The sequence below is a fragment of the Caretta caretta genome, chromosome 17 (genome assembly GCF_965140235.1).
Source record: "Caretta caretta isolate rCarCar2 chromosome 17, rCarCar1.hap1, whole genome shotgun sequence".
Lineage (NCBI taxonomy): Eukaryota > Metazoa > Chordata > Testudines > Cheloniidae > Caretta > Caretta caretta.
This window is the reverse complement of record NC_134222.1, coordinates 19,501,398-19,528,747: the sequence shown is the minus strand read 5'-3', so window position 1 is coordinate 19,528,747 and position 27,350 is coordinate 19,501,398. Positions and strand designations below refer to the sequence as shown.

Genomic DNA, 27,350 nt, shown 5'->3' with positions numbered 1-27,350 from the left:
CCTGGTGAGGTCAATTACAAAGGACTGGACTGCAGGGGCTTATCACTGGGCCACCAGTTTGGCCCTCCGCTATAGGGTGACCAGCCCCTTTAAGAGGTAATGGGTCCAGCCCCACCTGCCCCTCACTCAGCGCTCCTCCCCAGGTGGGGCACATCATCACAGCGAGGGCCTGTGGCTAAATCACGCTCAGGCCGAGTGATGTAAAAGAAGCCTGCAGCAAGCCAGAGGGAGAGAGGGTGAGCAGACAGGGGGCTGCCTGGAGGGGAAGGAGAGAATTCAAAGGGGGACCAGCTCAGAGACGCTGATAAAGGGCTGCAGCCTGCCTCTGAGAACGAGGACCACACCCAGAGAGGCACATAGGCCCAGAGGGAGGGCTTCGGGACCCCGACCCGAGAAGGGAGACCATGCCGAGAGAGGCATACAGGCTGGAAGGGAGGGTTGTGGGACCCCTGACCACATCCAGAGAGGCACACAGTCCCAGAGGGAGGGCTGCGGGACCCCTGAATTCAGGGGGAGTTCAAGGGGCTAAAGACGAATTGATCTATTTAGCGACTGAGGAATTCACAGGGGGAATCTCAGGTTAAAGCCGTCTGGCCTGGGAGTGGCTTCTTACAAGAACCAGACCAGGGGGAGCAGAGGGCAGCAGCTGTGCACAAGGGGCGTCCGGAGGGAGCGTTGCCTGTCACAACTTCCAAGTGCCTTCAAGGCAGTGGGAACTGGGGGACTCAGCACCTTATCCTCAGGACGTACCGTATGTCCGTAGGAACAGGAGCCCTCTGCACTGAGAGCATTCTGCCTGGGCCCTGCTGGGCAGCTGGGAGACTCCAGCACCTCTCTGAGCCTTAGGTGGAGACATCTCCAAAGGTCTTCCAGCGTCCTGCCTCCGACAGTCACCAGCAGCAGCTGCTTCAGAGGGATACGCAAGAAACCCTGCAACTACAGGGCAACCTGCCACCATCATGCAAACGGTAGCCCCTCAATTCTGCTCGGCATTCAATATAATAAGAGCAGAGGAATTAAGAGGTGCAGACATAGCGGGATCGAATCTGCTCTCACTTGCCCAGTTCTATGCCGGTGCAGTGGATTTACCCAGGGTAAGGAGGATCCGAATCGGGTTCTGTGCGCAGCTGCTCGCCAGCCTGGTTGACCCAGCGATGTCGCTCAGAGGGTGAAAAACCCACACCCGAGCGCTGGAGTTAAGCCGACCTAACCCCTGGTGTAGACAGGGCTAGGTTGATGGAAGAATTCTTCCATTGACCTAGCTACTGCCCCTCGGGAAGAGGGAGTACCTACACCAAGGGCAGGCAGTGTTTACACTGAAGTGCCTCAGTTATACCAGATTAAATCTGGAGTAACTGCACTGAGGGGAGAGAAGTTACTTCACATATGTGCCCGTGTCACAGAGATCAGAATCTGGCCATATGTGTTTGCAGCTGAGGCTTGATCTGGGCTGCAGCACTGATGAGCTGGGGGGTGTGGGCTCTTGCACCATGGTCGGGGGAGATTGTTTGGAAGGGCAGAGAGGAGGCTGGTGCTAATAACTGGTAAGAAGGGAGAGAGACATGCTGGGGCAAGCCATCTTGAGTACTCCCTGGGTTTGCCTGTGCATGTGGCTATGACACTGGCCTGGTGTTAAAGGGCGAGCCAGGCTCCGATCTCTGTATGCTGTGTTAGATCGGTGCCCCCAGGCAGCTGGCCCAGGGAGGGCGATACAGGACAGATCTCTCCAGCGATGCCCAGCTCAGCACCCGTCCCTGGTGCTGCCAAGCCCAGTGCGCACTCATGCACAGCAAACGCTCCCCAGGAAACTGGCCCGACCTGTTTGCTGTCAGCTCTCGGAGGAGAAGAGAAGAATGCAGGTGTCCAGGAGAGAGGAGGGTACAGGCGGGACCCACAGGGGCCGGGACACAGAGACCATTCAGCCAGTGATCCTCTCGGCATTACCGCGCCGCCAAGAGCCCCGCTCCACCACCTGCCGCCAGGATGTCCCTCCTGCTGGCACTACTCCTGCTGGCCACCACCACCTGCACCGCGAGAGGCCAAGGTGAGTCTTGGGGATGCTGCCTGGTGCCGCAGTCTGGCGAGGAGGGCGACGCAGGGGAGCTCTGGGGGGACTGAATACTGGGGCTGGGGGCAATGGAGCTGGGAACGCCTCAGAACCGGCGTTGGAGCTATTTGCAGAATATGGTGCTAGTGTGAACACAATCAAGACCACAGAGCGTCAGGCACCCACGGGTGCTTCAATACACATCCGTGTGAGGCTCAAAGTTCTGCCGTATCGGAAGCAAATAGCCCCCTGGCTGGGGAGGTGGGATGGGGGTTTCTGCGGGGGAGAGCAGGTCTAGGGTGACCAGATGTCCCAATTTTATAGGGACGGTCCTGATATTCGGGGCTTTGTCTTACATAGTTGCCTATTAACCCCACCCCATCCCGATTTTGTCTGGTCAACCTTCAGTGCGTTCTCCCTGCTCATTAATGATAAGGTCATGACCCCCAGCACTGGTCACGGCCAAAACTCTGTGATTAACCCTCCCCACATGCCCAGAGGTGGCTGGTTCTATCCCCATTTTACTGATGGGGAATCTGACGCCAAGAGGGAAAGGGACTCGCCCAAGGTCACACAGCTTGATCTAGCTCCCTCTCTGGGTGTGTGCATGGCCCCCGCCCTGCAGTACGTGTGCCCCTCCTGAGCTCAGGCGTCCTGCCTCCCAGGCCCCCAGCATCAGCAGTGAGGTGCTAGGTGCTGTACAAACACCAGACAAAAAGATGGTCCCAGCCCCAGAGTTTACAATCTAAGTAACTGAGCTTGATAGTCTTTTCCCTTGCATCAGCGGAATGCCACCAGCTTCATTGCAGTTACTGCTGAGGGGGCATATATATATAAAATTGTACTGTCCCAAGCTCCACCCACAAGCCAAGCTCCACCTACTAACAGTGCCAAATGAGACCCCCCCCTCCCAGTAGGATGCTCGTGTTTTCATTAGGCTTCAGAGTGAACAGCCCCTTGGAATTAATAGAGACAGTCTGCATCTCTCTCAGAGCCACTGTTTCAGGCTGATGGCAAACTCAGGCCTGGGCAACCCAAGTTGCACCAATTCCACTCAAGTGGTTTCTAAATTGCCTTGTTTCCAAATGAAGCTATATCAATAGTCACTCTTCATCCCGTTTAAGAGGAATGGCAGTGTTTTAATTCACCTGATTTAGAAACCCCTCTAGCTGCAGTTTGTGTGTGTGTAGCCCAGGCCTTGGGCAGACATCAGTGCATCACTGTATGTCTGGGTCACAACTGGAAGGTTTTATTTGAAACTGGAGGGCCTGGAGACTTCGTTTGCTTTTTTTTTTTTAAGGAAAATTTTAGATGGCAGAGCACATATTGCAGCCACCATGGGAAAGTCATAATTACACCTTCCCCTCATCTGGCACTTTGCATCCCTAGATCCCAAAGCGCTTTACAGAGGAGTTCAGTGTCCTCAGCCCCATTTTGCAGATGGGGAAAGTGAGGCACAGAGGGTGGAAGTGACTTGCCCAAGGTCACCCAGCAGGTCAGAGCTGGGAATAGAACCCAGCTGTCCTCCGTTCCAGCGCTCTGCTCACTAGGTGATGCTCTCTCCCACTCGCTGTCATCCGCTTGCCTTCCCAATTCAGCAGCAGCAGCCCGAGTTTCAGAGACATAGATTCATAGATTCATAGATATTTAGGCCAGAAGGGACCATTATGATCATCTAGTCTGACCTCCTGCACAATGCAGGCCACAGAATTTCACCCACCACTCCTAAAAAAGACCTCACACCTATATCTGTGCTATTGAAGTCCTCAAATTGTAGTTTGAAGACCTCAAGGAGCAGAGAATCCTCCAGCAAGTGACCCGTGCCCCATGCAACATCTCGAGGTTTGCTCCTGCGTTTCTGCAGCTGCATTTCTGCCCCCACAGTGACCGGCCAGCTCAGAGCAGAAGGTAAGTGGCTGTCTACCAGCCTGCCTGACTCATGGTCTCTCTCCTTGGCTTTCTGCAGTCCTCACCATTGACTATGAGCCTGCAATCACTCTCCTGGCGCTGGAAGGGAACATCACTTCTTCCACCTTCGTCCTGGAGCAGCCCCGCTGTGTCTTCAACCAGACTGTTAGCGACACTGATGAGATCTGGTTGGTGGTTTCCCTCAGTCGCGGTAGGTGTCATTCCCGCACACGGGCTGCGCTTGGCTCAGCAGAAGGGCTCTGTGATTGCAGGGGCTACTGACGTGGCCCCAGGGCTTTGTATTGAGTGTACACTGCGTATCAGGCCGTTGCAGAGCCCCCACTCCACAGCTCGGCCGAGGCGCTGGGAAACCTGCTTGCCCTGGAGCCCTGACTGGCTGGCGATGGGCAGAGAGGCGAAACGGGCCTCTCCACCCTGCCCCGCACAGCCCTTGTTGGCTAGAGATCCTGCCTGTGCTCCTGCAGCCAGCTCCCCTCTGCTTGGAGACTGGGGATGTCCCTGGAGAAGGGACCGCGCAGGCTGCAGGGGAAGGCATGTGCTGGCCTGCAGGGATGCAGAAGGCCCAGACAGAGCCAGGTGGGTGGGGCACAGGCCCACAGAGCTGCCTGTGGCGTGTTCCCTGTGACCCTGCGCTGCATGGAAAAATCAGCCCCTCCCTAAGGGCAAACAGTGCCTTGATCCAGGGGTGAGGCACCAAGGTGGCTGGAGGCGCAGTCAAGACTCTGGCAGGAAGGAGGGCTCCTTTTTGGCCTCTGACTGCTCTCAGCGACGACACTAAGGTTCTGCCCAGGCTGGGGCAGATCTGTGCGTTGGAGCCATTCCCTGCCAGAGCCAGTAGCTTCAGAACAGGCACTTAATTGTGCAATAGCATCAAGCTGGGAGAACAGGTGCTTTCTCTCCATGTGTCACCCTCGTTAGAGTCCCTACTGGTGCCAATTTTTGCCCCAGCCTTACTGGGCTCTCTGCCTCAATAATTTCCTGTGGCAATGAGTTCCACAGATAAATTATGTTGTGTAAAAAAGAAAATGTCCTTTCCATGCAATAAGTGTGCCAGTCTCAGGGCTGGATGGCTCAGGGGGTTAGACTGAGGCTTTTGCCTTATACCCACTGGGCCAAGTCCAGCCAAGGTGGGAAGTGGCTGAAAGTCCTTGCCACCTGGCTAGATGTAGAGTGGCCTATAGGGTGGGATGGCCCATGAATCTGGGCCAGGCTGGGAACAGGGGCTCCTCTCCTGCTGCCACTCCTCCAACCCTTTGGAGCCCAGTTTGATCTGTATTGTTTCCGTAACTCTGGAGAGAGTCCATTGGTGCCAGAAGAAGTCTTCTCTAGCTTATGCAGGTGTCACTCCTCCCACTGTTGTAAATCAGGACTAAAACGTTTCACTTGCTTTTCACCGTTGTCCCTGCAGCGATATCCAGTTTCACCAGACCCACCTCCCTGCAAAGCCTCCCTGCCTTCCAGCAGTTCCCAGAGAATCCCAATTACATGACCATGGGCACCTCCTCCTTAAACTACCCATGTGAAAAGAGCTCGGGCCAGATCACGGTGCTGCGCGTCGGGAACGAAACCGGGTGTGTTTTGGACACATCAAGACCAGATTGCAATGGCCCCCTGCCTGGCCCAGGGCCCTACAGGTGAGCAGCAATGGCTGGGCTGTCGTGTTCATGTGCTAATCCCCGGGCAGCACAAGAGATCTAGGTACGCTTCATCCTGCCTCAGAACCAGGGGTGGCCTGGATGTGACCCCTTGCGGTCCCTTCCAGCCCCACAATTGACCCATCCCCAGTCCACAAGGCTTGTTACCCTGTCAGTGTGGGGTGACGCGGTAGATGTGGTATATCTTGACTTTAGTAAGGCTTTTGATACTGTCTCGCATGATCTTCTCGTAAACTAGGGAAATGCAACCTAGATAGAGCTACTGTAAGGTGGGTGCAAAACAGGTTGGAAAACTGTTCCCAGAGAGTAGTTATCAGTGGTTCACAGTCATGCTGGAAGGGCATAATGAGTGGGGTCCTGCAGGGATCAGTTCTGGGTCTGTTCAATATCTTCATCAGTGATTTAGGTAATGGCATAGAGAGTACACTTATAAAGTTTGTGGACAATACCAAGCTGGGAGGGGTTGCAAGTGCTTTGGAGGATAGGATTAAAATTCAAAATGAGCAGGACAAACTGGAGAAATGGTCTGAAGTAAATAGGATGAAATTCAATAAGGACAAATGCAAAGTAGTCCACTTAGGCAGGAACAATTAGTTGCACACATGCAAAATGGGAAATGACTGCCAAGGAAGGAGTACTGGGGAAAGGGATCTGGGGATCATAGTGGATCACAAGCTAAATATGAGTCAACAGTGTAACACTGTTGCAAAAAAGTGAACATCATTCTGGGATGTGTTGTGAGCAAGACACCAGAAGTAATTCGTCTGCTCTGCTCCATGCTGATTAGGCCTCAACTGGAGTGTTGTGTCCAGTTTTGGGGGGGCCACTTTTCAGGAAAGATGGGGACAAATTGGAGAGAGTCCAGAGAAAAGCAACAAAAATGATGAAAGTTCTAGAAAACATGACCTATGAGGGAAGATTGGAAAAAAACTGGGTTTGTTTAGTCTGGAGAAGAGAAGACTGAGAGGGGACATGATAGAGGAGGGAGAAAAATTGTTCTTCTTAACCTCTGAGGATAGGACAAGAAGCAATGGGCTTACATTGCTGCAAGGGTGGATTAGGTTGGACATTAGGAAAAACTTCCTAACTCTCTCAGGGTGGTGAAGCACTGGAATAACTTGCCTAGGAAGGTTGTGGAATCTCCACCGTTGGAGATTTACAAGAGCAGGTTAGACAAACACCTGTCAGGGATGGTCTAGATAATACTTAGTCCTGCCTTGAGTGCAGGGGACTGGACTTAAACGACCTCTTGAGGTCCCTTCCAGTCCTATGACTCCTGTACTGGAGTGAAATCTCGTAGAACCTCCCCCTCTGCACAGAGCCAGCCCAGAGCCCATCTGTCACTTCGGTGCTATTTGGAGGGCATCCGTGGTGCTTAGACCTCCCAAATTTCATGTCTGCCACTGTGTGCTCCTGTTTGTTTACCTTTTAGGCCCATTGTGTTCCCAAGGCATTCCTTGATCTACCTCTCCTCGTTGCCCACAGGGATGGCTGATCCTCATGGGGTACAGGGGCAGATCTGGAGCTGGTGCAAACTGGGGTAACCCTAGTGACTCCGAGAGAGCGATGCCAGTTTGTGCCAGCTAAGAATCAGGCCTGTTGAGCTCAGTCCCCCGCCCCCATCTCTTGATTTTTGCATGCTTGGGATTGGCACTGCTGGGAACAGAACCTGCCACAGGCTCACCCCTTCCCTCTCCTCAGCTGCTTCCTGTGCCCCCTTGTTACCTTGAGCCCCCAGCCTGTGCATTTCCATGTCCTCTTCCCTTTTCTCTCTTCCCAGAGTGAAGTTCCTTGCAATGAGTCCTGCAACTGGCCCCAAGGCCGAGACAAAATGGTCAGCCCCGATCACGCTGAAAACAGGTAACTGACCGTACAGCCAGGGTTCTGAGTGCCCCAGGCCTGCAGTGAAAGGAGAGGGTCGCGCCGCATGTGGCCGAGACGGTGAAGCATTAGCAGGCCCCGGTGGGAGGCGTGTTTGGCCCCGGCAATCGGCCATGCCAGAGAGGTTTTGTGGGAAGCGGGTGGAGTGGGACGGACACACGAGACGAGGAGGGGCGTCTGGAGGGAGGGAAGAATGGTGCCTTGGAACTTGGGAGAGCTGGGTTCCGTTCCTAGCTCTGCCACAGGCTCCATGTGTGACCGCGGGCAAGTCACTCAGCCTCTCCGAGCCCCAGTCCCCACCTGAACTCTGGGGATAATCGTCCTGCCCTGCCGCACAGGGGTGTGGTGAGTATCAGGGGCTGAGACGCAGCTGTGAGCGGGGCCGCAGAAGAGTCTAAATGGCTAGAATGGGACATGTCTGCGTTCATCTCTATGGCCCTGGCTCAGTGACTTATAATGCCCCTCTTGTATAGGGCTTTTCCCCAGCAGATCTCAAAGCCCTGCACAAAGGAAGCTAGTGTCATTCTCCGTATTCTACAGATGGGGAAACTGAGGCACAGGGAGGTGAAATGACTTGCCTAAGGTCACCCAACAGGTCAGTGACAGAGCTGGGACGAGAACTCTCCTGAGTCTGTCCTGTGCTTTAGCCACTAGGCCACCCTGCCTCCTTCTTAACTTTAAGCACGACTGGTCCCATGACACCCACTCCATTAGGGGAGTTATTCATGCGCTTGGAGTTAAGCGCATCAGGGTCTCCCCCTCCTGCCCAGGGGGGTCCCTGCCACTGACTGTTTCCCCTCCCCCCCACTCTCTTTTCCAGGGAAGGACCCTGCCCCCATTGACACCTGGCCCAGAAGGCACAGCGCTGGTATGATTGTCATCACCACCATCCTCTCCATCCTCCTGGCCATCCTGCTGGCCTGCTTTATCACCGCGCTGGTCTATGGATGGTGAGCTCCACATCCGGGGGGGAGGATGGGCAGGGCCTGGGTGCTGATCAGAACCGTGAGAGGCCTCCCTTCCCCTCTCTGTCACACCCAATCCTTCCCCTAGCCCCCTCCAGCCCTATGCTCTCATAGCAGGAGAAGGTCACCAGCTGGGACCCTCCCTGTCGTAGATGCTGGAACTAGGGGTGCTGCCCCCCCTCCCCGGGTTTGAAGCAGTAATAACAACCCAAGTGCATGGTTTCCGCCTTCAGCACCCACACTGCAAACCTTGTCCCAGCACACCCGCTCCCTGTGCGGGTAGGGGAGCAGCTGAACCAACGGAGGAGGGTACCTGAACAGGTGAGCTTCTGCAGAATGAGCTCGGCCAGGGACAGGTTTGACTTTCCAGCCCTTTTCTAAGCAGGTGCTTCTCTGGACTCGGCCCATCAGGCATCTGCCGGGCAACGCCTTGTGTCTTGGGCTCTTAGGTTCTCTCTCTACTGTAATCACAGGGTGCGATTGCAGTTTGAGCTCCCGTACCTGAGCCTGCTTGGATACCGCTGCCACGGCCTCGGCACGGGCTAGTCCTGCCAGGAATTATCCAGGGCTCCCGTCAGGTTCGCACACCCTGCGCTGAACCTTGGGCTGCTGAGGCATTGCCTCTCCAGGACCTGAGCTAACTCCGTTAAAGCTGGCTGGGGTGAATCACCCCCTGGGACTGCAGGCTAGATGCACCCCGGGCCGGGGAGATGAGTCTGCCGTGGTTAGCACAGCCAGTGTGGATCTGATTTCAGCACGCCTGGCTCTGGACCCACAGCTCATTAATTCCTCTCCTGCCCCAGAATAGTGCAGGCTGCGGTGGCCTGGGAGAGGTACCATGTCTTGGCTCGGATGTTAAAACCAGGTGTTCTCATGAAGATTCAAACCTGGACTGAATTCACTGTAAGGGGAGAAGCCGCATGCAGCCTGTGAAGGTCGTCCCATGTGCTGTGCTTATTCACCTGTGCGGAGATACCCCATACCTCCCCCTGATTTACCCTGAGCCCCAGTCCTTGGGGTCAGCAAAGGAGCCCAGCCCAGTGAGGGGGAACTGGAGATAAGTGGAAGGGTGGGCGGGGGAGAGAAACTGACTTGTACCGGAGTCGCAGCAGTGGGCAGAGATCTCACTGTATCTGACCCACTGGCTTAGGTTCGCCCTGCCCCACTCCCTAGAGCACCCTTTGTGGAGCCCCTCGCTCTGCCCTGATCCACTGTCCACCCTTCTTTCAGCAGTTTGGACCTTTCCGAGCGCGCGGAGATAATGGGCAAGCAGGACTCGGTGACAGTGAAGCGATACAACACCCACCATATCTACGACCAGCCTGCTTCCAAGAACTGAGGCCCTCCAGCGAGACAGCCACCCCCTGCCGCAACCCTGTTCCATCAGCCGGGAGCTCCTCGGCTTCCTCCCCGGCAAAGCCTGTGTGCGCTGTGAACAGCGCCGGGAGAGGACGGGACCCAGGGCAGTGAGCTCCAAATACTCCAGTCCCAAGCTGCAGATTCGGAACCAGGTCCTCCTCCTAGTTCTGAGCCTCCGATCACCCCTGACCTCCCCGGGGTTGGGGGGGATTTGACGTTGGCGTCCGTCGCTTGGGCGCTCCTGAGGGGGTTGGTTTGTCCCTGCGATGTGGTGATGTTTCCAGGGTCCGGGCTATCCCCTCTGCTCCGAGTGGGTCAGGGTGATGGTGATTCCTCCTGGACTGCAGTACTGCAGAGCCAGGCCCGGTGGGACCCTTCCTGGCTGGAGGATGCTGGGTCTGAGGATTCCCGCCCCCCCCCCCCCCCCAACACACACACACACACACACACCTCACTCTAACGTACCCAGCCTGACGGCTCCATGCACAGACAGGAGCAGTCACCATCCCTCCAACCTTGACCCACTGGACATGGACCCCCTTCAGATCCCTAAACCCCACCCCTTCCCGAGCTGGAGAGGTCACTGCTGAGTGTCCGGCCGCTCTCCCAAGACTTAGCCCTGTGTCGAGAACCCAGTAGCCTGGGACCAGGATTATTTCTAAGCGTGGGTCTCTGGCTGCAGAGGGCTCATCCTCGGGATAGAGCGCCACTCCTAATCCCCAGCCGGCCACATTCCCTGGCTGCCCCGATGTCTGCTGGGGGCCACGTCCGTGCCACTAATTTTGGTGCACCATTTCCCATCAGAGACCGCTAGCCCGCCTGGCCTGGGTATGGTCCTGTGTGATCAGACAGAAACTCAACCCAGACAATAAGGATCCCCTTGCAGAGCTGTAGGCAGATCCCACTCCAGCCAGGCATGGAAATCCAGACCGGGAGATAACACAGGCTCCCACAGGTGAGGTGCATTAACTCCCCCAATTAAGTTGTTAGCAATAAAGTGGGGAGGCTTCCCCTGGTTGCTGAGCCTCTGGGAATAACGGAGAAGCTGGACTGGATTCCCATGTGCTGTGGGAATGGATTCTGCCTGCAGTTTGTAGGATCCTCAGCAAGCTACCTTAACCCCCACTTTAAAAGGATTTGGGGATGGGGGTGGTTCAAAGGAACCTCAGGAAGTTAGCTGCCCTGCACCTACCTTGGAATTCCACTGCGTCTCGGGCCCCTCACTCCTCTCTGTGCTTTCGGAAATCCCAGCCAGTGTTCCCAGGGAGGCAGAGGCCAGGCCCGTGCAGCAGGGACATTCACCATTTTCTTTTTCAAATGAACAATTAAAACGGATTGTCACGAAGACAAGTTTCACTGTGAGTCGTTGCTCATTGAATGCAATCAGCCTCAGAGCCAGCTCAGCCCACTCCTGCTACCCCCCCCCCCCCCCCCCGCTTTCTGCTCAGCACAGAGCTGGACGGATGGAGTACGCAATAGACAATGCCCTGCCTCAAAGAACCGGGGTGTGTGTGTGTGTGGGGATTTTGAAGGCACGTTTGAGAGTTAGCTGTCCTCCTCTGGCTGCTGAACTGTCCTGGGAGCCTTAGAACATCTGCCCCGAGATGTCACCCGGACTAATACAGGACATGGCACAGCCGATCCGCTGCAAAAAGGTTCGGGGGTAGGCAGGGGAGGAGAGCTGCGCGGGACCAGTGCTGAACAATTTCGTTTGAACCAACCCCACCGAGCTGATCTCCTCCTCTGTGACGGGGCGGTATCGTTACCCCAATTCTACAGGGAGCGCGAGCCAGCCGGCACACGCGTAACCCGTGCGAATTCAGCACGGCTCTTTGTCCCCCTGTAGTGGCTAGACTGCACGTAACAATTCATGCCCCTGCCTTAGCGCAGCAGAGGCTCCTGTTCTAGATCTCCTGGGTTCAAGCCCCACTGACGCCCTGCCTAGGGGTGTCGTTACAAGGGCTGACCCATACGGGGATGGGAACTGTGGTGGAGCTTGAGACAAGCGTCCCTGGCTACAAGGAAAGCATCGTGAGTGCAGGGGTAGGGTTCCAGGTGACGCTTGTCTGTGCACGGAGTGGCAGCTTTTCTGATGTACGGTTTTAGCATCGTGTTGGGGGTTTCATCCTGCAGGGGAAGGTCACAAGTTCGGCGTCTGATTCATGGTGAAAACAATCCGTTCCTCTGAGGCAGAAAAGCTGCACCGAATGTGACTCCTCCGGAAGTTGTTTCACGGGGTACCTATAAATAGCAGAGCTGGCCAAAGAGATTCAGGGGGAAAATCTTCATCAGAAAACTGGGTTTAATCAAAAAATGAATCACGCTTTAATTTTTTTTCCAATATTTCAAACCAAAATCGTATTTTTTACCACCCCAATGTTTTCCTACTCGTGTTTCTTTTTTTCTCCCACTTCCCTGCAGTTTCCCAGCTGGCAAAATTTGTGAGAGAGTAACACGGCAGGAGATAACCTACGGTCTGGTACACAGAAAAAATTTGGAAGGGCTTTTCTCACGTTTTCTCACACATTCTTACTCTTTCCCAAATTTTGCCAGTTGGAAAACAATACAAAGTTGTGGAAAGTGGCTTTATTCCATTTCCTCACACCTTTTCCCCTCCTTTCTCTAGTAGATAAAATGTGCCCACGGAACCTTAACCCAGCCCCCTTGTGCATATGCAGTCTGATCCAGCTGTTCATTGCATATTCATAGGCTATTTTTCCCCCCACGAGGCACATTCCTGGCCCCAGGCTGACCCCCCTGCCAAATTTCAAGCCCCTGGAAGGTTCTAGAGCTTCTCACTGAAATTGTTTCAAGACTTTTCCACCAGGGGAGAACAACGTTCTTGGAAATGGCGGAACGGTTTTTGCTGAATCTTTCCGACACCAGGCGAAAGTTTGGCAAAGTTATAAGCCACTGAAAACAGGGTTTTATAAGGGCCACGGCAGGCGACTTTAACAAGAGGGGTCATTACCAGCTCTGCCTAGACGTCTTCGCTTGTCTAATGATGCCTGTTTTTATTAGGGTGCCCAGTGGCATTCATCAGCTTCCTGAGGAAGGCGGGTGGATGCACTTCTGTGCTGAGCTTTCCTGCTCGGAGTGGTTCATGGCCCAGCAGGCTGAGCTTCCCCGGTGCAAACACGCCCTTTCTCCTTTCCAGGCTTCTGACGAAGTTGGCCGCTAGATGGGGGAGTTATGCAGGTTTTGGTGCCTGATAGTGACTGATATTGGCCACTTTGCTTCACAGTAACCCTATAGCTCTGGGTCTGTCTGCAGAGAACTCCCCCCACCCCCCCACCCCCATGCAACTTATCGTAATCAATAAATGCACAAGCCGAACAGATCCCCATGAGCATGAAGAGCAAGGGGTTAAAATCTACAGGCCCTGTGGTTACAGGCCCCAGGCTAGCTGTGGGCCCTGCAGAGCTTTCTTGGTCCCCTTGGAGGGAAGGCTGTGTGGACAGAAGGGTGTGAAGAGGTTTTTTTAGTCCCAAAGTCCAGAGCCGTAGGGCACAATGCACAAATCAAAGGCTGCCGATGCCCAGATGCCATGGTGATGGGCAGCTGTAACTGCCAAGCCAATTCTCCACCAGCATCCCAGTATCTCTTCTCCACCAGAGGGCATCTCTGTCACCCATTCACTGAACGGCACAAGGGACTTCAGGTGGATTTGCTCTCCCATCCTTTCCCTGATGTTTCCCATCTGCACTCTATGGTGTAGCCAGCGCTCCCGCAGCACGGACCCACCTTGCCCTCAGGTTCCGCTGCAGGCCGATTGGGGTGGGGAGTGGGGTTAACCTCCCAGATGCGTCTGCTGGTTCTGCCACGTGCTGCCAGGGAGAGTCAGCTAAAGCCAGGCTCTGTGGCCAGTGAGCGGAGCTGAGAAGGGAGCTTGGCTCGCTGGGCTCCCAGGCCAGTGCCCTGTCCGCTAGACCACACTGCCTCTGTATGCAACTGTTTATTAACATCACTTGTACTGCGGTAGTGCCTGGCAGCCCCAGGCATGGGTGAGGGCCCCCTGGCGCTAGGTGCTGTACAAACACAGCGCAAAGAGACAGCCCCTCTTCCAATGGCCCAGGCCCGTGTCTATCATTTATAGTAGGGGACTGACGCCCATGTCATCTGGCGTGTTGCCGGGCTGTGATTGGGCTTCAGCAGGTGGAGAGGTGGGTCCTTTGCTGATCATTTGAACCAATCGGTGGCAGCAGGTGTGGAAAAGGAGGCGGGACGTTCCCAGGTGTAAGGTAGCGGACGGGGGGGGGGGCTGGTAAAGAGAAGGGGCTCTAGGCAATGAGGCAGGCGCTACTGGGAAGAGCCGAGCAACGTTTCCGCCCCAGACTGAAGAGGGAGGTGATTAGCTCCTGCCCCACCCCCACACGCAGAGACCAGCCATGCCCCGTGAGCCAAAGCCCCTCGTTTTCAAGCAATGTATTTCATTCTTTACCAATGAGTACGGTAATTGAACAGCACTGCAGACCACGCCAGGGAGCCTATAAGAGCCAGCCAGGATTTGTCATCAGGGCAAAACTGATCAGCCGGGTTGGAGGGGTGGGTCGAGGAGGGTCCCCTGCAGGTGTGTTATAAGCTGCTGCTGGAGATGGGGTGCTAGAAATGGGAGGCCTGCGGCCTGAGCTGGTGTGGGAGGTGAACCAGGTAGGGGAATTCATGGTTTGGGCCAGCGTGGCTGCAGGTAGAGCGCCTGGGGCAGCAGGTACCCCAGTGTGGTGGGGGGTTCTGGCGCGGCGGGGGACCCAGGCTCTACGTGGGTCACTGTTCTGATCGGCGTTCTGGAACGTGCCTTGCTGCGAGGACTCTGCCTCCCTGCTGCAGGGGCCGGTCCGTCCCCTCCCACGCTGGGATGGGAGACCGAGCAGCTTAGCGGAGCGGGCTCCTCATTCGGCGCGGACACTGGCAGCATCTGCGCGAGGGGTGAGTCCCGGCGGGCGGCAATCAGCACTCGCTCCCAGGCGGCAGGCCCTCAGATTGGCGCTATTCAGTCTTCTCAGAGGTGGGGCCCGTGCGGGGGCTGGCCGGAGGGGGGGGCGGAGGGTGGTCTCCGGAGGAGCCCGTAGGCCGCTCCAGCCCTGGAAACAGCTGCGAGGCGATAAATCTCCAATGGTTCGCTAGGGGCTTTGAAACAAACGCATCAAGGCTGGAGGGGCCAGGAACCCAAAGCTGCCGAGTGCAACCTGCAGAGAGGCCCATGCTGATACCTCTGCTCTGCTGATGCCGGGCCTATAACGCAGGGGAATGAGGGAAAACAAAGAGATCGAACCCAGCCAAATCCCAGCCGTGAGCATTTCGTGGCACTCAGAACCTGGTCACAGTCCGGCCACATGGAGAAGGCTCTGCCCAGCAGTCCCATGGGACTGAAAAGCTGGGGCCATATCGGGGTATAACCCCGCTGTATCTGCAAGGGTCTCCCTAGCACAGCAGAGGGTAGATGGATTCTGCAGGGCCCAGCTGTGGCGACATGGCACCAGTGCGATGACAAATGGGGCTACCCCGCATCCCCCATCCCTGCAGTGCAACATCTGCTGAGTGTGGGGGGGCATGCTAGCCAGCCGCAGCCCCAGGTCCTAAACACAGGTGACTTGCAAAGACTTTGCCCCAACCCCGGTCTGGATCCCTCTCCAGCTGTCCCCATCTGTTTGGCCAGTCACTCTTGGCTGACCAGGTTTAGAAACGGCACCGGTCCCAGCCGGACTCCTTTGAGGTGGCGAAGAGGCCGTTCCAAGTGCTGCCCTCGTTGGACGTGCATCTCCCTAATACACACACCCTGGGACCTTTTAGGGCACCGTGGATGGGGTCCTGGGTGTGGGAGCTTTGCAATTGCTCTGTGGCTCGCGGGGTAGAAGGCGGCTTGGAAGCTAGATGGAAATCGCTCATTTCAGCAGCAGCGTGGGCCGTACAATCTACCAGCACACCAGCCATAGATCACGCCGAAGCATGGAGGGCCGGGGGGAGAGATAGAGCCATGTCAAAGCAGCAGGAGCAGTATCCAAGCAGCAAAGGCTACGGCCTCTGAGGTCGTAAAAGGGGAGTGGGGAATGTCAGAGCAGACACGGGGCATTCAGCCGGCCCAGTAAATCACAGCCTTTTTTCACTCTGCCAGAGTATGCTGCCTTTAAAATGCCCTGGTTACCTCCGTGAGTGATCAGCCCCTGGACCGACTGTTGTCCTCCGGCTTAGAGAGGCATCATTGTCAGAGTGAAGGAGACAACCTGGCTAAGCAGAAAGGGGACGTGGGGAAACCCAGCCAGCTGGGGAACCGGGGAGGACAGCTCATCACCCCGCTTTAAGCCACCCACCTCTCCGAAGTGGCTGGCTGGAGCTCTGGCCAAGTCCATGGTAAGTCAATGCTTTACTGGGGTCATGGGGACGCTCGCTCAGTGGCAGGTGGGCACGCTGCACCGGAAGCTGCTCTCTGTGCACGCTGCAGGGAAACAAGTATGGACAACGGCAGGCTAGATCCTGAACCCTGGGTAGCTTTTCCCCCTGCCGGGAAGGGAGAATGGAGGCCTGTGGAAGGAGGAGTAAGCAAACAGAATGGAGGCTGCACCTTAAGGGAAACTCCTTCAGGTGGAATCTGGGGGCCAGGATTTCACCCCTGTGTTAATGGTGCTGTCCGGGTCCGTTGTGGATAGCTGGGTGAGGAGATGCTAGTGAACATGTCAGTGCCAATGGCCAGGAGCACGGCATTACGGCTACAGATTAGCCTCTGCTCTGGTCTCCAGAAGGGAGAGCTGGAACCTGCTGCTGGAGCTGAGAAAGGGGCATTGCCTTGCAGGTCGAGTAAGGGGCTGGAAGCCCTGGTGCTCAGTCGCCTTGAACAAGTCAATTAACCCTCTCTGTTCCTCAGTTTCCTCAATGGGGCCAATAATGCCTGGCTCGCTGGGGGTGGGGGTGGAGGTCTTTCATGCCAGTAAGGAGCTTAGCTAGATGTGCCAAGCTGTATTATTGTAAGGCCAGTGGGGGGGGGAGAGCTTCCTTGCCTCTCCTTTCCACGGTCCATCTGACAAGGGGCCAAGCGCTCCCTGATCAGCGGGGGACATCTCCTCGGCACCCTGCAGGACCGAGCCTTCCAGGCTGGAGAGCAGGAGGACAGTAAAGCAGGAGCCACATGGCAGATTTCCTTATTCCCCTTTGCCGTAGGGTCAAGTGCCAAGCGCTCGGCCCCCCACAGCTAGGACCGGATTTCCCCCCAGAGCCCAATGCCTGATGCTCTCTTGGGAATCTGGCCCATGAAGTAAATGGGCCATTCCCAGGCCAGCTCTCCCAGCCAAAGCTATAAGTGGGGTAAATCAGGGTGTTACAATGGAAACTAGTTACCCCCTGCACTACTTCCTCTCCATAATGCCCCTCTGAACTCTCCGCGTCCATTGGATGGGGCAAAAAGCAGCTGGGAATGTCACAAAAACCACGTTCCACTGCTCCCGGCCTCTGCTCCAACGCGTGGACGTGTGTTTCATTAACACAGCAGCCCCTCTGTCCCTGGGTTTTTTTCTCCTACTCTCCCCTGCAACTTGAGCTGCTTGAAAATGGAAAATAATTCTCTCTCTAGACATTTAATTGGTACTCCCCCAAACCTCAGAGGTCCTGCTGGGGAGCTCCGGTCACATTGGGTTGGTTCCGGCACTTTGGAACAATCAGAGTGCAGGATGTCCCCTGAAAATCCATCCGAGGGGGCAGGGCTTTGAGCACAGCCGGGGCTGCGGAGGGTGTATGCAGTGCGTGTGTAACCCACGGGGGAAGAGCTACCGGTCCCCACTGTGCCGATCCACAGAGGACATGAGTTGTTAAAGCCTCACCCAGCTGTAACTCCTCCTGTAAGCGCACCTGCTTTGGAGGGCCCTGGGTCAGACCCTAGTCGTACCTGCTAAGACGGTGAAACCCAGTGAGTGAAGCACAAGCTACGTACCTCGCTCACACAGCCTCAGTCTAGGAACTTGGTATCCAGCTGGTCTCGCAATCCCCACTAATAACACTGGCCCGGATCTCAGCGGGCGTTAACTGGCGCCGTCCCAGGGAAGTCAGCAGAGCTGTGCTGATACAGACCAAAGAGGGACATGGCCCCGTCTTTCTTGTTATAAATTCAAGGGTGAATTTCAGGCAGGTGCTGTAAGTAGAACAGGGGCGGGGAGATTGATCACCATGCTCCCCCTTCTAGGCACAGACGGATGCCTGTGTCTGTGTGCAGGCCGCAGAGATAAGCTCTCCTGGCCCCCGGGGGGGTGGTGCGGAGATAGGGCATGAGTGATGGGGCCCCTCCGAGGAGCTGAAGCATCGCACAAAGGGAGCGAGGAAGGATGGCACAAAAGCTGCAGGACTTGATTTGCCGGCCTGTCTGGGCACCATAGTGTGTACACAGCCGGTTAGGAGAGGACAATAGATGAAAGGAAACCACCAAAGGCTGCAGAGAGACAAAAGGGCAGGAGGCTGGAACTGGCTAACAGCAAGGGAGGAGGAGGGGAGTGACTGCTGGAGGAAGCATTGTCTAGTGGTTAAAGCCCAGGGCTGGGCTGCAGGAGGTCTGGGTTCTAGTTCAGCAGACGTGCTGTGAAACCTTGGATTGTTAGCGGGTGCCTAGAAACCCCGCCCTAAGGAGCGAGGTGGCTTACCCACGCTGGGCTGGGCGATTGGAAGGCTCTGTTGACTTGAACGGAGCCATGCCCATTTACCCCAGCTGAGGATCTCTGGCCAGCTAAGTGACTTGCCCTGGGTCATGCAGAAAGTCTGTGGCAGAGCAGGGACTGCCCCCCGGTCTCTCCAGTTGCAGGCTAGCACCCTGCACCAGCCTTCCCCGAGCCTGACACCCGCCTACGGGGGCGGGAACCCTACTCACGCTTCCATCTGTCTTTCTAACTTAGCAGGGAACTAACAGAAGAGCCTGAGGACCAACCCCAGAGACCGCGCCTTGAGCAACACTCGACTCCCCCTCCATCCGCCTGCCACAGCCAGAGCGCCCCGAGCCAGCTAGGCCACCCCTCGTCATATGGCCAGCGCTGACCGCGGCACCCACAGGCAGCTGCTTCCTTGTGTCTCTGCTTGGCAATGATCCGAATCAAAGGGGGTCCCGGACTGGTCGCCAGGCTCCTGCGGGAGGCTCAGAGAGCTCTGGCTTACTTCTTAGTGATGTACACTCTCCTGCTGGGCGGGCTGCTGGGCGCTGGGTTGATAGTACAATACCTGGCACTGCGGTGAGCGCAGACGCCGCCCCAGGCCCGCCCTGGGTCCCAGGAGACCTGGGCCCTCGTCCTGGCTCTGCCGGTGACCGTGGACAAGTCACGTCCTTGCTCGGTGCCTCGGTGTCCCCACCTGTACCAAGGAGACAATGCTGCTGGCCTCCGGTGCGAAGTGCTTCGAGATCTACTGAGGAAAAGCACTGGAGCAGAGCTAGCTCTTGTGAGGATACAGGGAAGGATCAAAGCCATCTCACAAGCCCCGTGGATTTTAAAAGCATGGGTAATCCACACCTACGCAGCATGGTCCCCTTTTGTGGGGCCGCGGCCACCCGCAGAGAGGCTGAGGAACGCGCTGCAGCCTTCGCGAACGGCAGTGCCTCTTTTAGCTCAGGCTCATGCTTTAAGATCCCAAGGTTCCAGGTTCAATCCCACTCCCCCCAGCGGCATGGTGTAACACATTCAGCTACCCGTGTGCCGAAAGGGTGCTCCCCTGCCGGGGGAAGTGGGGGCGCCCTGTGAAGATGCATAATGGACCCTCAGCAGTGGGTTACACACCCAGCACAGTGGGGCCCCGATCTTAGCTGGAATGTCTGTGTGTGCAATAGGCTAATAATAATCCTGTTGACCATGGAAGTCGGTTGGTTGTATTTGCCAAAGCTGTGTCAGCATATAGAACGTTATGTGTGATTAGCTCCTGTCCTGCAAAGCCAGAGGGGGGTGGAGGGGGGCAAAAAGTGGGAGACACAGTGGAGCATACAGACCTATAAAAATCGAGGGCGGAACTACCCCCGGGCCTCCTAGCAAATGATGCCCCTGAGGGCAGTTGCCCCACCTTGTATCCAGGCTGTGCGTGACGCTGCTTTCCGTTTAATGCTGGCATTTCCGGGGACCCAGGGCGGGGTGTGGAGAGGGAGAGATACAGCCTGTCGGACAAAGGTTACGATGTGATCACTTCTCTCCTCCATCCCTCGCCATGCGTCCGCCCCTCACCCCCACTCGTGGCCCTTCCTTGTTTCAGCGGGTGGAAGAAAACACTCCTTTGAAAGCTGTTCCTAAGCGGCGGGGGACATGGGGGGGACTAGCCCTTGCTCCCTGCTAATTGCAGTGCTGGCTCCGGGCACGTTATGAAAACGCACAGTCGTTAGGCTGGTTCCCGCCATGCCCGCAGGGGCGGGGCGGGTAATGCTCTCTCACTGTGAGATGGCCTAGGTTCAAAAGCCGCCCCCTCTTGTTCCTTCCCGCTGCCTTTCTACAGCTGTTTCCGCCTCCCTTTTTGCAACACGCGTTCTCGGCTCTCAGCATGGCCCCGTCACAAAAGAATGAAGCCCACTGCTCCTGCGGGTTGCTCCCCTTCCCATGCGGGCTGGGAGGGGCAGCCCTGGAAAACGCAGGCCTCTTTATCCAAAGAGCTGGTGCAGGCCAGCTGCAACCCCCATCCTGCCCCGTGACATGGGACCGCCCCGAGCGGAGGGAGCTTTCTCCGCCAGCCTCTCTAGTGAGGCCACCATGCATGGGCTCCAGGCGTAGCAGTTGCTTTGATCCCCCGAAGTCCTGAGCCCACGTGGGATGCTCCGCAGAGCATGTAAAGTTGGGCTCAAGGGTGAATGGAAGCCCTCCCTTCCTGAGCGAGAGGAGGGCAGGCATGGCCAAGGCGGCGCTGCACCATCCCCAGCGTGCCTCTGTGCCACGCACGCCAGCCCCTGGGCAGCAGCGAGAGCTGGGTCTGTGGCACCCTCCCCCCCCCGGCCGGCTCACGCCCTTCTCCCTCGGGCTGATACGTGCAACATCCTGGACCTGCAGAGCGCAGGATCGAACCCATACCCCCACAGGCTGCCCGCTCTTGGCTGGGGATCTCGGCCCCTCCCGTTTGGTTACGATAGATTTGTATGATGGTGGCACAGAAACAACCCGGCCAGGCTCTGCACGGACACAGAGTGACAGTCCCTGCCCTGGAGAGCTGATGGTCTAAGTAGGCAACGGGAGAGTCTTGGTCACGAGTCTGCCCAGTCTGCCTTCATCCCAGTTATCTAGAGGGGAAAGGTTCTCTCTGAGCCTGATCCAAAGCCCGCTGAAGTGGAGGGAAAGACACCCCTTGGCTCCAATGAGCATTGGATCAGACCCCATCCCATCCTCTGAGCCATCTGCTCCCTCTCACCTGCTTTTCTAAACTGTGGGACCGGACAGCAAAAACAACTGCAAAAATAGCCCCGTGGTCCTGCATGTCTCCATTCGCCCCATCGCTCCCGCACCCTATCCCGTTGCTAATACGGTCTGCGCTGCGGAACCATTGCTGCCAAACGGAGAATGGGGCAGTCTCTGCTGAGTGCAGAGGCAGCATTGCCTAGTGGCTAGGGCAGTAGATGGCAACTAAAGAGACCTGTATTCCTGACTCTGCCACTGACCTGCTCGGTGACCTTGGTCAAGTCATTCCCCCTCTCTGTGGCCCTGTTTTGCTTCCCACCTGCTGGCTGTCTTGTCTATTTGGATTAGAAGTGCTTCAGGACAGGGAAAGTCTCTTGCTATGTGCCTGGGCCTTGCCAAGTACCATGGGGCCCTGATCGTGGTCAGGACTTCTAAGTGCTAAAAAGAGCTAATAAAAATACCGTACCGGCGGCAGCCTCAGCCAGACGGGCTGGCTGCAGGACCTGTCTGCTATGAGGCAGGAGGGACACAGCTTGATGGTCAGGGCGGGAGAGTCAGCATGGCGCAATGGCTCGCGCGCTCCCCGGGATCTGCCTCCATGGGCTCCCCCTGAGTCCCTCAATGGGTGCGGTACACGCCAAGCCCTGCCTCAGAGACAGGTGCCGGACTCCAGGCTGCAGGGAGGCATCTGTCTCCGCTAGCAAGCCACAAAGGGGACCCAGCCACATGGCTTAGATGTCTGTGGGAAGGAACCAGGCCTCTGCCTCACCCCACACCAAGTGGCAGGAGTAGGCGCCTGCCTTATAAGCTTTAGCCCAGTGGTAAGCACACTCGCCGGGGAAACTCGGCTCTGATTCCCCCCTGCCTGCCAGAAGGGGGACGATGGGTTTGAAGGGGGGGATCTGCCAACCCTCTGGCAAGTGCTCTAACTACTGGGCTATGGGGTATCCTGTTGGAGGGGGGGGCTCCCCTAGTTTCTCTGTTGAAGCAGTTCCACTGTAGCTAAATAACAAACCAGGGACTTTAGCCAGGGCCTCCCCCACCAGTGTCTGAGCCCCACAGCGACAGTCACTCTCTCTGACCCAATGACTGCAAGTATTTAGCCGCTGGGCCAGTCGGAGAGCAGCAGGGGTCCTGTGGATCACAACGGAGCCAAAACTGGGCACCTAAACCTGAATCCGGGGTGCTAAATCCGGGGCTTAGGTGCCTAATTGCCTGTGTGGATCTGGGCCTTTCCCACAATGGGCCTCTGTTTCCTCTCCCCCACCCCGGTCTAGAAACTCCTCAGGGCAAGGACTAGGATAACGGGCACTGGGCTCAGCCAGGGCCTCTGGGTGTTGCCCTGATGCACAGAAAAGGTTAAAATGAGGCACCCTGGGCAGGTCTGGCAGTTAATAAAAGCATCCTGCAGCCTGGTGCCCCCCCCCCCATGACACGACACAGCCGCAGCTGGAAGGGTGATGGGGGTAATTGCATTGGTCTCAGTGGACGGTGATTTATACCAGCTGAGGATCGAGCCCAGGTTGCATTGCAGCCTGATTAGCAGCCTCCGGGCAGGGCTCCCCAGCGTTCCCCCTCTTGCTCTCAGCCTGCCTCGGACTCCTTTGCAGCCAGCGAGCCCACATAACATGGGAGAAGGAGCCGCACACGCTGACGTCCGAACAAACCGACCTTTCCCACAGCTTGATCAGAGCTCACTCCACTCGCGCCTCTCCCACCTCTGGCCTGCTGCATGCCACTGCTGGGGCTCTGAAATGCACAGCCCACCACAGCAGGAGAGGAGCGACCGCGACTTCCAACTCCACGGGACGACAACTGGATCAGTCCTCCACAGGTAAGCAATCAGTCGAGGAACTGTGTTGCACGGGGACGGTTGTGCACTGGGCTCGTGCGGGAAACACGTTCTGTGCAATGAGCTGCAGGTGCCCATTAAACCGGCCAAGCCACTCACCAGAGAAGGTAGCCAGGCCCAGGAGCGAATGACCCTTGGCGCCAGAATAACCCGTATAAATAGCACTACGGCATTCTCCAGTCACGGCCCAGCCACCGTTCACAATAGCGGTTCTGACACACCGACACAGGTCACGCCCCATGCTGCTGTCAATGCCGGAGATGACCGGAGCGGGTAGGAGCCCCACGGGGCGAGGTGCTGCACAAACCTAGGAAGGGACCGTCCGTGCCCCTAAAAAGACAAGCCAGACACAGGAAGGATCATTCTCCCCATTTTGCAGACAGGGGATCTGAGGCCAAGAGCGGTTATGGGCCAGATTTTCAAAGCGCCTAGAGATGCAGATAGGATTTTCCAAAAGCAGACGGCACCTAAGTATGTTTGAAAGCCTGGCCCGGAGGACTGTGCCCATTCAGACAGGAATGCTGAGGCAAAGATAGGCCTCAAAGCCAGGCCCTTGAGCCACAGGCTACTGTCTCTACCACACAGCCACCCATCCGTTCCTAGTGTGGCTCTAGATCTTCTCCTTCAGAGAGGGTATTCTCACATCCCCTGCAGGAGGGCTGAGGCCCTTTGCAGGAAAACGTGAGCACTGTCTCAGGTGCTAGGGCTCTGCGGCTGCCCCCTAATTAGCTGTACAAATGCTACACTCCAACTCCCGACTCGAGGTAAGTGTTTTGCCTGGCGCCCGCCCCAGCTTCCCTAGTCTAGATAGAATTGGGTGACCAGACGTCCCGATAAAATCAGGACTGTCCCGATTTTTCGGTCTTTGTCCCACGTACCGACCGATGCACGGTTGGGGCACCATTTGTCCCGATATTGCGGCTTTGGCCGCTCCGGTGGGGTTTTTTTGGGTTTTTTTTTTTTTTGCTTCCCCCAGGTGTCCCGATTATTTTCTCTGTTTAATCTGGTCACGCTAAGATAGAACCCAGCGTCCATGGGGCCTTCCTTGAACCGGCTGCCTTCCGCTGGCTGCGTGCAATCCCAGCCCAGGGTTTTAGCCCCAGGTGCTGATGCACGTTGGGCTGGCAGCCTTATCCCCGGCTCAGCTGGCATCCGAGTGAGGCACCATCTCATGGAGAGGCAGCCGTGTGCTCTGCAAATCAGAGGCAGTTTCAGTTTAGTGCCTGGGGAAGCGAAGCTCAATCTGTCCTGAAATCCTGTGCGGGATGAGTCACAAGGCTGGGAACCCACTGCAGGGAGCTTTCCTGAGCCGACTTACTGAGATGCTCCTTCTGGCTAGAGGAGATGGGGCTTCGCACAGACAGGGCCCTGGACTCTTCACAAGAAGCCCACCGGCTGGGAGAGCAGCTCTGGTGGGGAAGGTGTCCTGGGGGGAGGCGCACAATTTAATGGTACACATGGCAGCCTGGATGCTCCCCAAAGGGGTGGCGTTCCCCAAGCCAGGGGCTTTCTTCCAGAAAGGTCACCGCTCAGAGAAGGAAATGGCAGGAACAAAGGGAACCATTAGTCTCCTCTCCAGCTGCTAATGAGCTGTCGTCCCAGCCCTGACGGAATTAATGGTCTCTGTTATCTCCGCTCTGCAGCCTGGCGCCTGCTTTGTGATGCCAACCTGCAGAGAGAGAGAGAAAGATCAGAAAGGAAACAATGCCCATGTCTTGTACAACAGGCTGTTCCCCACCTCCCCTGCATGATCGCTACCTGAAACTGTCTGCAAAGCTTTAGCAGCTGCCCTGTGGAGCTAATCCAGGTGGGCGGGGGAAGAGGAGTTCTGCCATTAGGTTTAGAGAGTTTGGAAGCCAGGTGCAATTCTAATCAATTTGGGATATAATACAGGCCCAGAGGAGGTGTCAGCAGAGTATTTCTGTTCTGCGCAGCTTGGGGACAGGACAAGCCTGCCGGGAATGGGCAGTTTTGCCCCACCACAACCATGCCCACACGTCCATGCTGCTTACCAGGCTTTGGATCCAGAGAGCTACTTGTCCAGAGCAGGTAGCCCTGCCTGTGACCTTGTCTCCAGTGATGCAGGATTGGGAGTACAGGAATGGAGGTTGTTCGTAACTCTGAAATGTTCATATCTCTGAACGAAACGTTCTGGTTGTTCTTTCAAACGGTCACAAACGAACCTTGACTTCACACAGCTTTGAAATTTTACTATGCAGAAGAAAAGTGGTGCTTTCCCTTTATTTATTTATGTTTAGTAGTCTAGGTTTAGCACAATACTGTACTGTTCTGTCTTTCATTTTGGGCGTGGGTGTGTCTGCTGCTGTCAGATTGCTTTCGGTTCCAAATGAGGTGGGCGGATGATGGGTCAGTTCATAACTCTGGTCTTCGTACCTCTGAGGCTCGACAGTAGCTAGTATTGGGTGGAAGAGCGCCAAGGAAAGCCCAGGGTGCCACCAGGAACTTCAGAATTCTGGTGGATTTTTCTGAAATTGCTGTGTAAGGGAATTCGCTGGGGTCTGTGGGCTCCACCCTCATCCCTCCCAGAGCAGAGACAATGGAGAGTCGTTAACCGGCGCGGAGAACATCCTCATGTTGCCGCATTCCATCAGGCTGCCATTACTATTAAAGGCCACAGAGCTGTGGGGTGGGGAGCCACCCGGAGCCACGGCCAGACCACTTAGAAGCAGCAGGTTGCAGGGCTGCTGAGGTTTGGCCCAGCTTCCCCTCCAACAGGATGGGAGGCCAGGCCAATCTGAGTGACTGGCCAGGGGGTCGCAGCTCTGCTCAGGTTCCCCTTAAATGGGGCTCCAAAGCCCCTGGTTATTTATTCTTTGCATTACCATGAGCCCAGATCCTCAAAGTATTTAGGCACCTCCTATTGAGAGCAATGGGAGTCGTGCACTTAAATACCTCTGAGGATCTGGGGCCTAGTCCCGGACCAGCACACTGTATCACAGCATCCTGGCTCAGTGTTCTGTCCTGCCACCCTTGCATTACGTCTATTGTATGTTGCAGTGTTCCATTACGTTGCCATTGCATCGCACCAAGCGCTGGGTGAGTAACAGGGGTTTTGGTTCACTGGCTAGTCCAAGAAATTTTTAAAAATATATCATTTTGGGTCGACCCGAAACAAATAGGTTTTTGAGATTTCCGACAAACTAAGAAGTCGAAAAATGTTTTGAATGGAGCGTTTCTTAAACTTCTTACAGTGTTAAAAACCAAAATTGAATGCAAGTTTGACTCATGGAGGGGTTTTGAATCCTGCTGGTGAAAGAGAAGCTTTCAAGCTCCACAGAAGGCACGTGGGACATGCGCAGGTCTACACTTAAACCGCTGCAGCTTCACCGCTCTAGTGCTGCCATGTAGACACTACCATGCTGATGGGAGGGGGCGTCTCCTGTTGGCGTAGGAGGCCATCCCCCTGCCCGAGAGGCAGTAGCTAGGACGAAGTCTTCTGTTGACCTAGCCCAGTCTACAACAGGGTTAGTTCAGGATAGCTACGGTCTCTCAGGGTGTGGCTTTTTCACTCCCCTGAGAGACTTAGCTCAGCCAACGTAAGCCCTGGTCTACGCTTCAGATTTACTTTGGTATAACTACATCCCATACCAGCAGGAGAGTGAGTTTGTGTGTGTGGTTTTTGGAAAAGGGGGGGGGGAGTGAGAAAACCTGGATTTGTGCTGGAAATGGCCCACCTTGATTATCATACACATTGTAAGGAGAGTGATCACTTTAGATAAGCTATTACCAACAGGAGAGTGGGTTTGTGGGGACGGGGGGGGCAGAAAACCTGGATTTGTGCTGGAAATGTCCCAACTTGATTATCATACACATTGTAAGGAGAGTGATCACTTTAGATAAGCTATTACCAGCAGGAGAGTGGGGTGGGAGGAGGTATTGTTTCATGGTCTCTGTGTATATAATGTCTTCTGCAGTTTCCACAGTATGCATCCGATGAAGTGAGCTGTAGCTCATGAAAGCTTATGCTCAAATAAATTGGTTAGTCCCTAAGGTGCCACAAGTCCTCCTTTTCTTTTTACATCCCATTAACTGCTCTCTCCGGTCAGTTTACAGCGGCCTCATTAAAGCGACACAGCAGCACAGCGGCACCGGTGCAGCCGTGCTGATGCAGCGTCTACAGCGTGGACCTGTCCCCAGTTCTCCGTGTAGACCAGCCCTTGGCGTGTCAGAGCTAAATACAAGGTGGACGAGATTGTTTCATATCAGTAGTTAACGCACGGAAGAGGCCATTCAAGATGAAGTGGTCTGTTAGCACCCGTGCAATCTCAGGACAAAACCAGGGGTTAGTGGGTTACAGAGTGTTGTAATAACCCATAA

General features: G+C 55.8%; 1 protein-coding gene across 2 annotated transcripts; it reads left to right on the top strand.

Annotated features, from left to right (window-relative positions):
• The first annotated feature begins 1,740 nt into the window (after positions 1-1,740).
• On the top strand, positions 1,741-11,186 carry LOC125623917 (uroplakin-3b). Of its 2 annotated transcripts, none has more exons than XM_048824053.2 (6): positions 1,741-2,044; positions 4,014-4,166; positions 5,385-5,610; positions 7,412-7,491; positions 8,333-8,462; positions 9,711-11,186. In XM_048824053.2, the coding sequence occupies exons 1-6, from the start codon at positions 1,984-1,986 to the stop codon at positions 9,814-9,816; spliced, it is 756 nt and encodes a 251-aa protein (XP_048680010.1). In that variant the 5' UTR covers positions 1,741-1,983; the 3' UTR covers positions 9,817-11,186. The 2 variants fall into 2 exon arrangements, with proteins under 2 accessions (XP_048680010.1, XP_048680009.1); XM_048824052.2 differs by having other exon boundaries at positions 9,708-11,186.
• Positions 11,187-27,350: the final 16,164 nt, after the last annotated feature.

What these genes read in the sequence shown, in the direction of transcription:
- LOC125623917 (XM_048824052.2), top strand. Translation starts at nt 1,984, where the DNA reads ATGTCCCTCCTGCTGGCACTACTCCTGCTGGCCACCACCACCTGCACC. An exon ending in GGTGGTTTCCCTCAGTCGCG is followed by an intron (nt 4,167 to 5,384) that starts GTAGGTGTCATT and finishes TTGTCCCTGCAG; the next exon opens with CGATATCCAGTTTCACCAGA. An exon ending in CCCGATCACGCTGAAAACAG is followed by an intron (nt 7,492 to 8,332) that starts GTAACTGACCGT and finishes TCTCTTTTCCAG; the next exon opens with GGAAGGACCCTGCCCCCATT.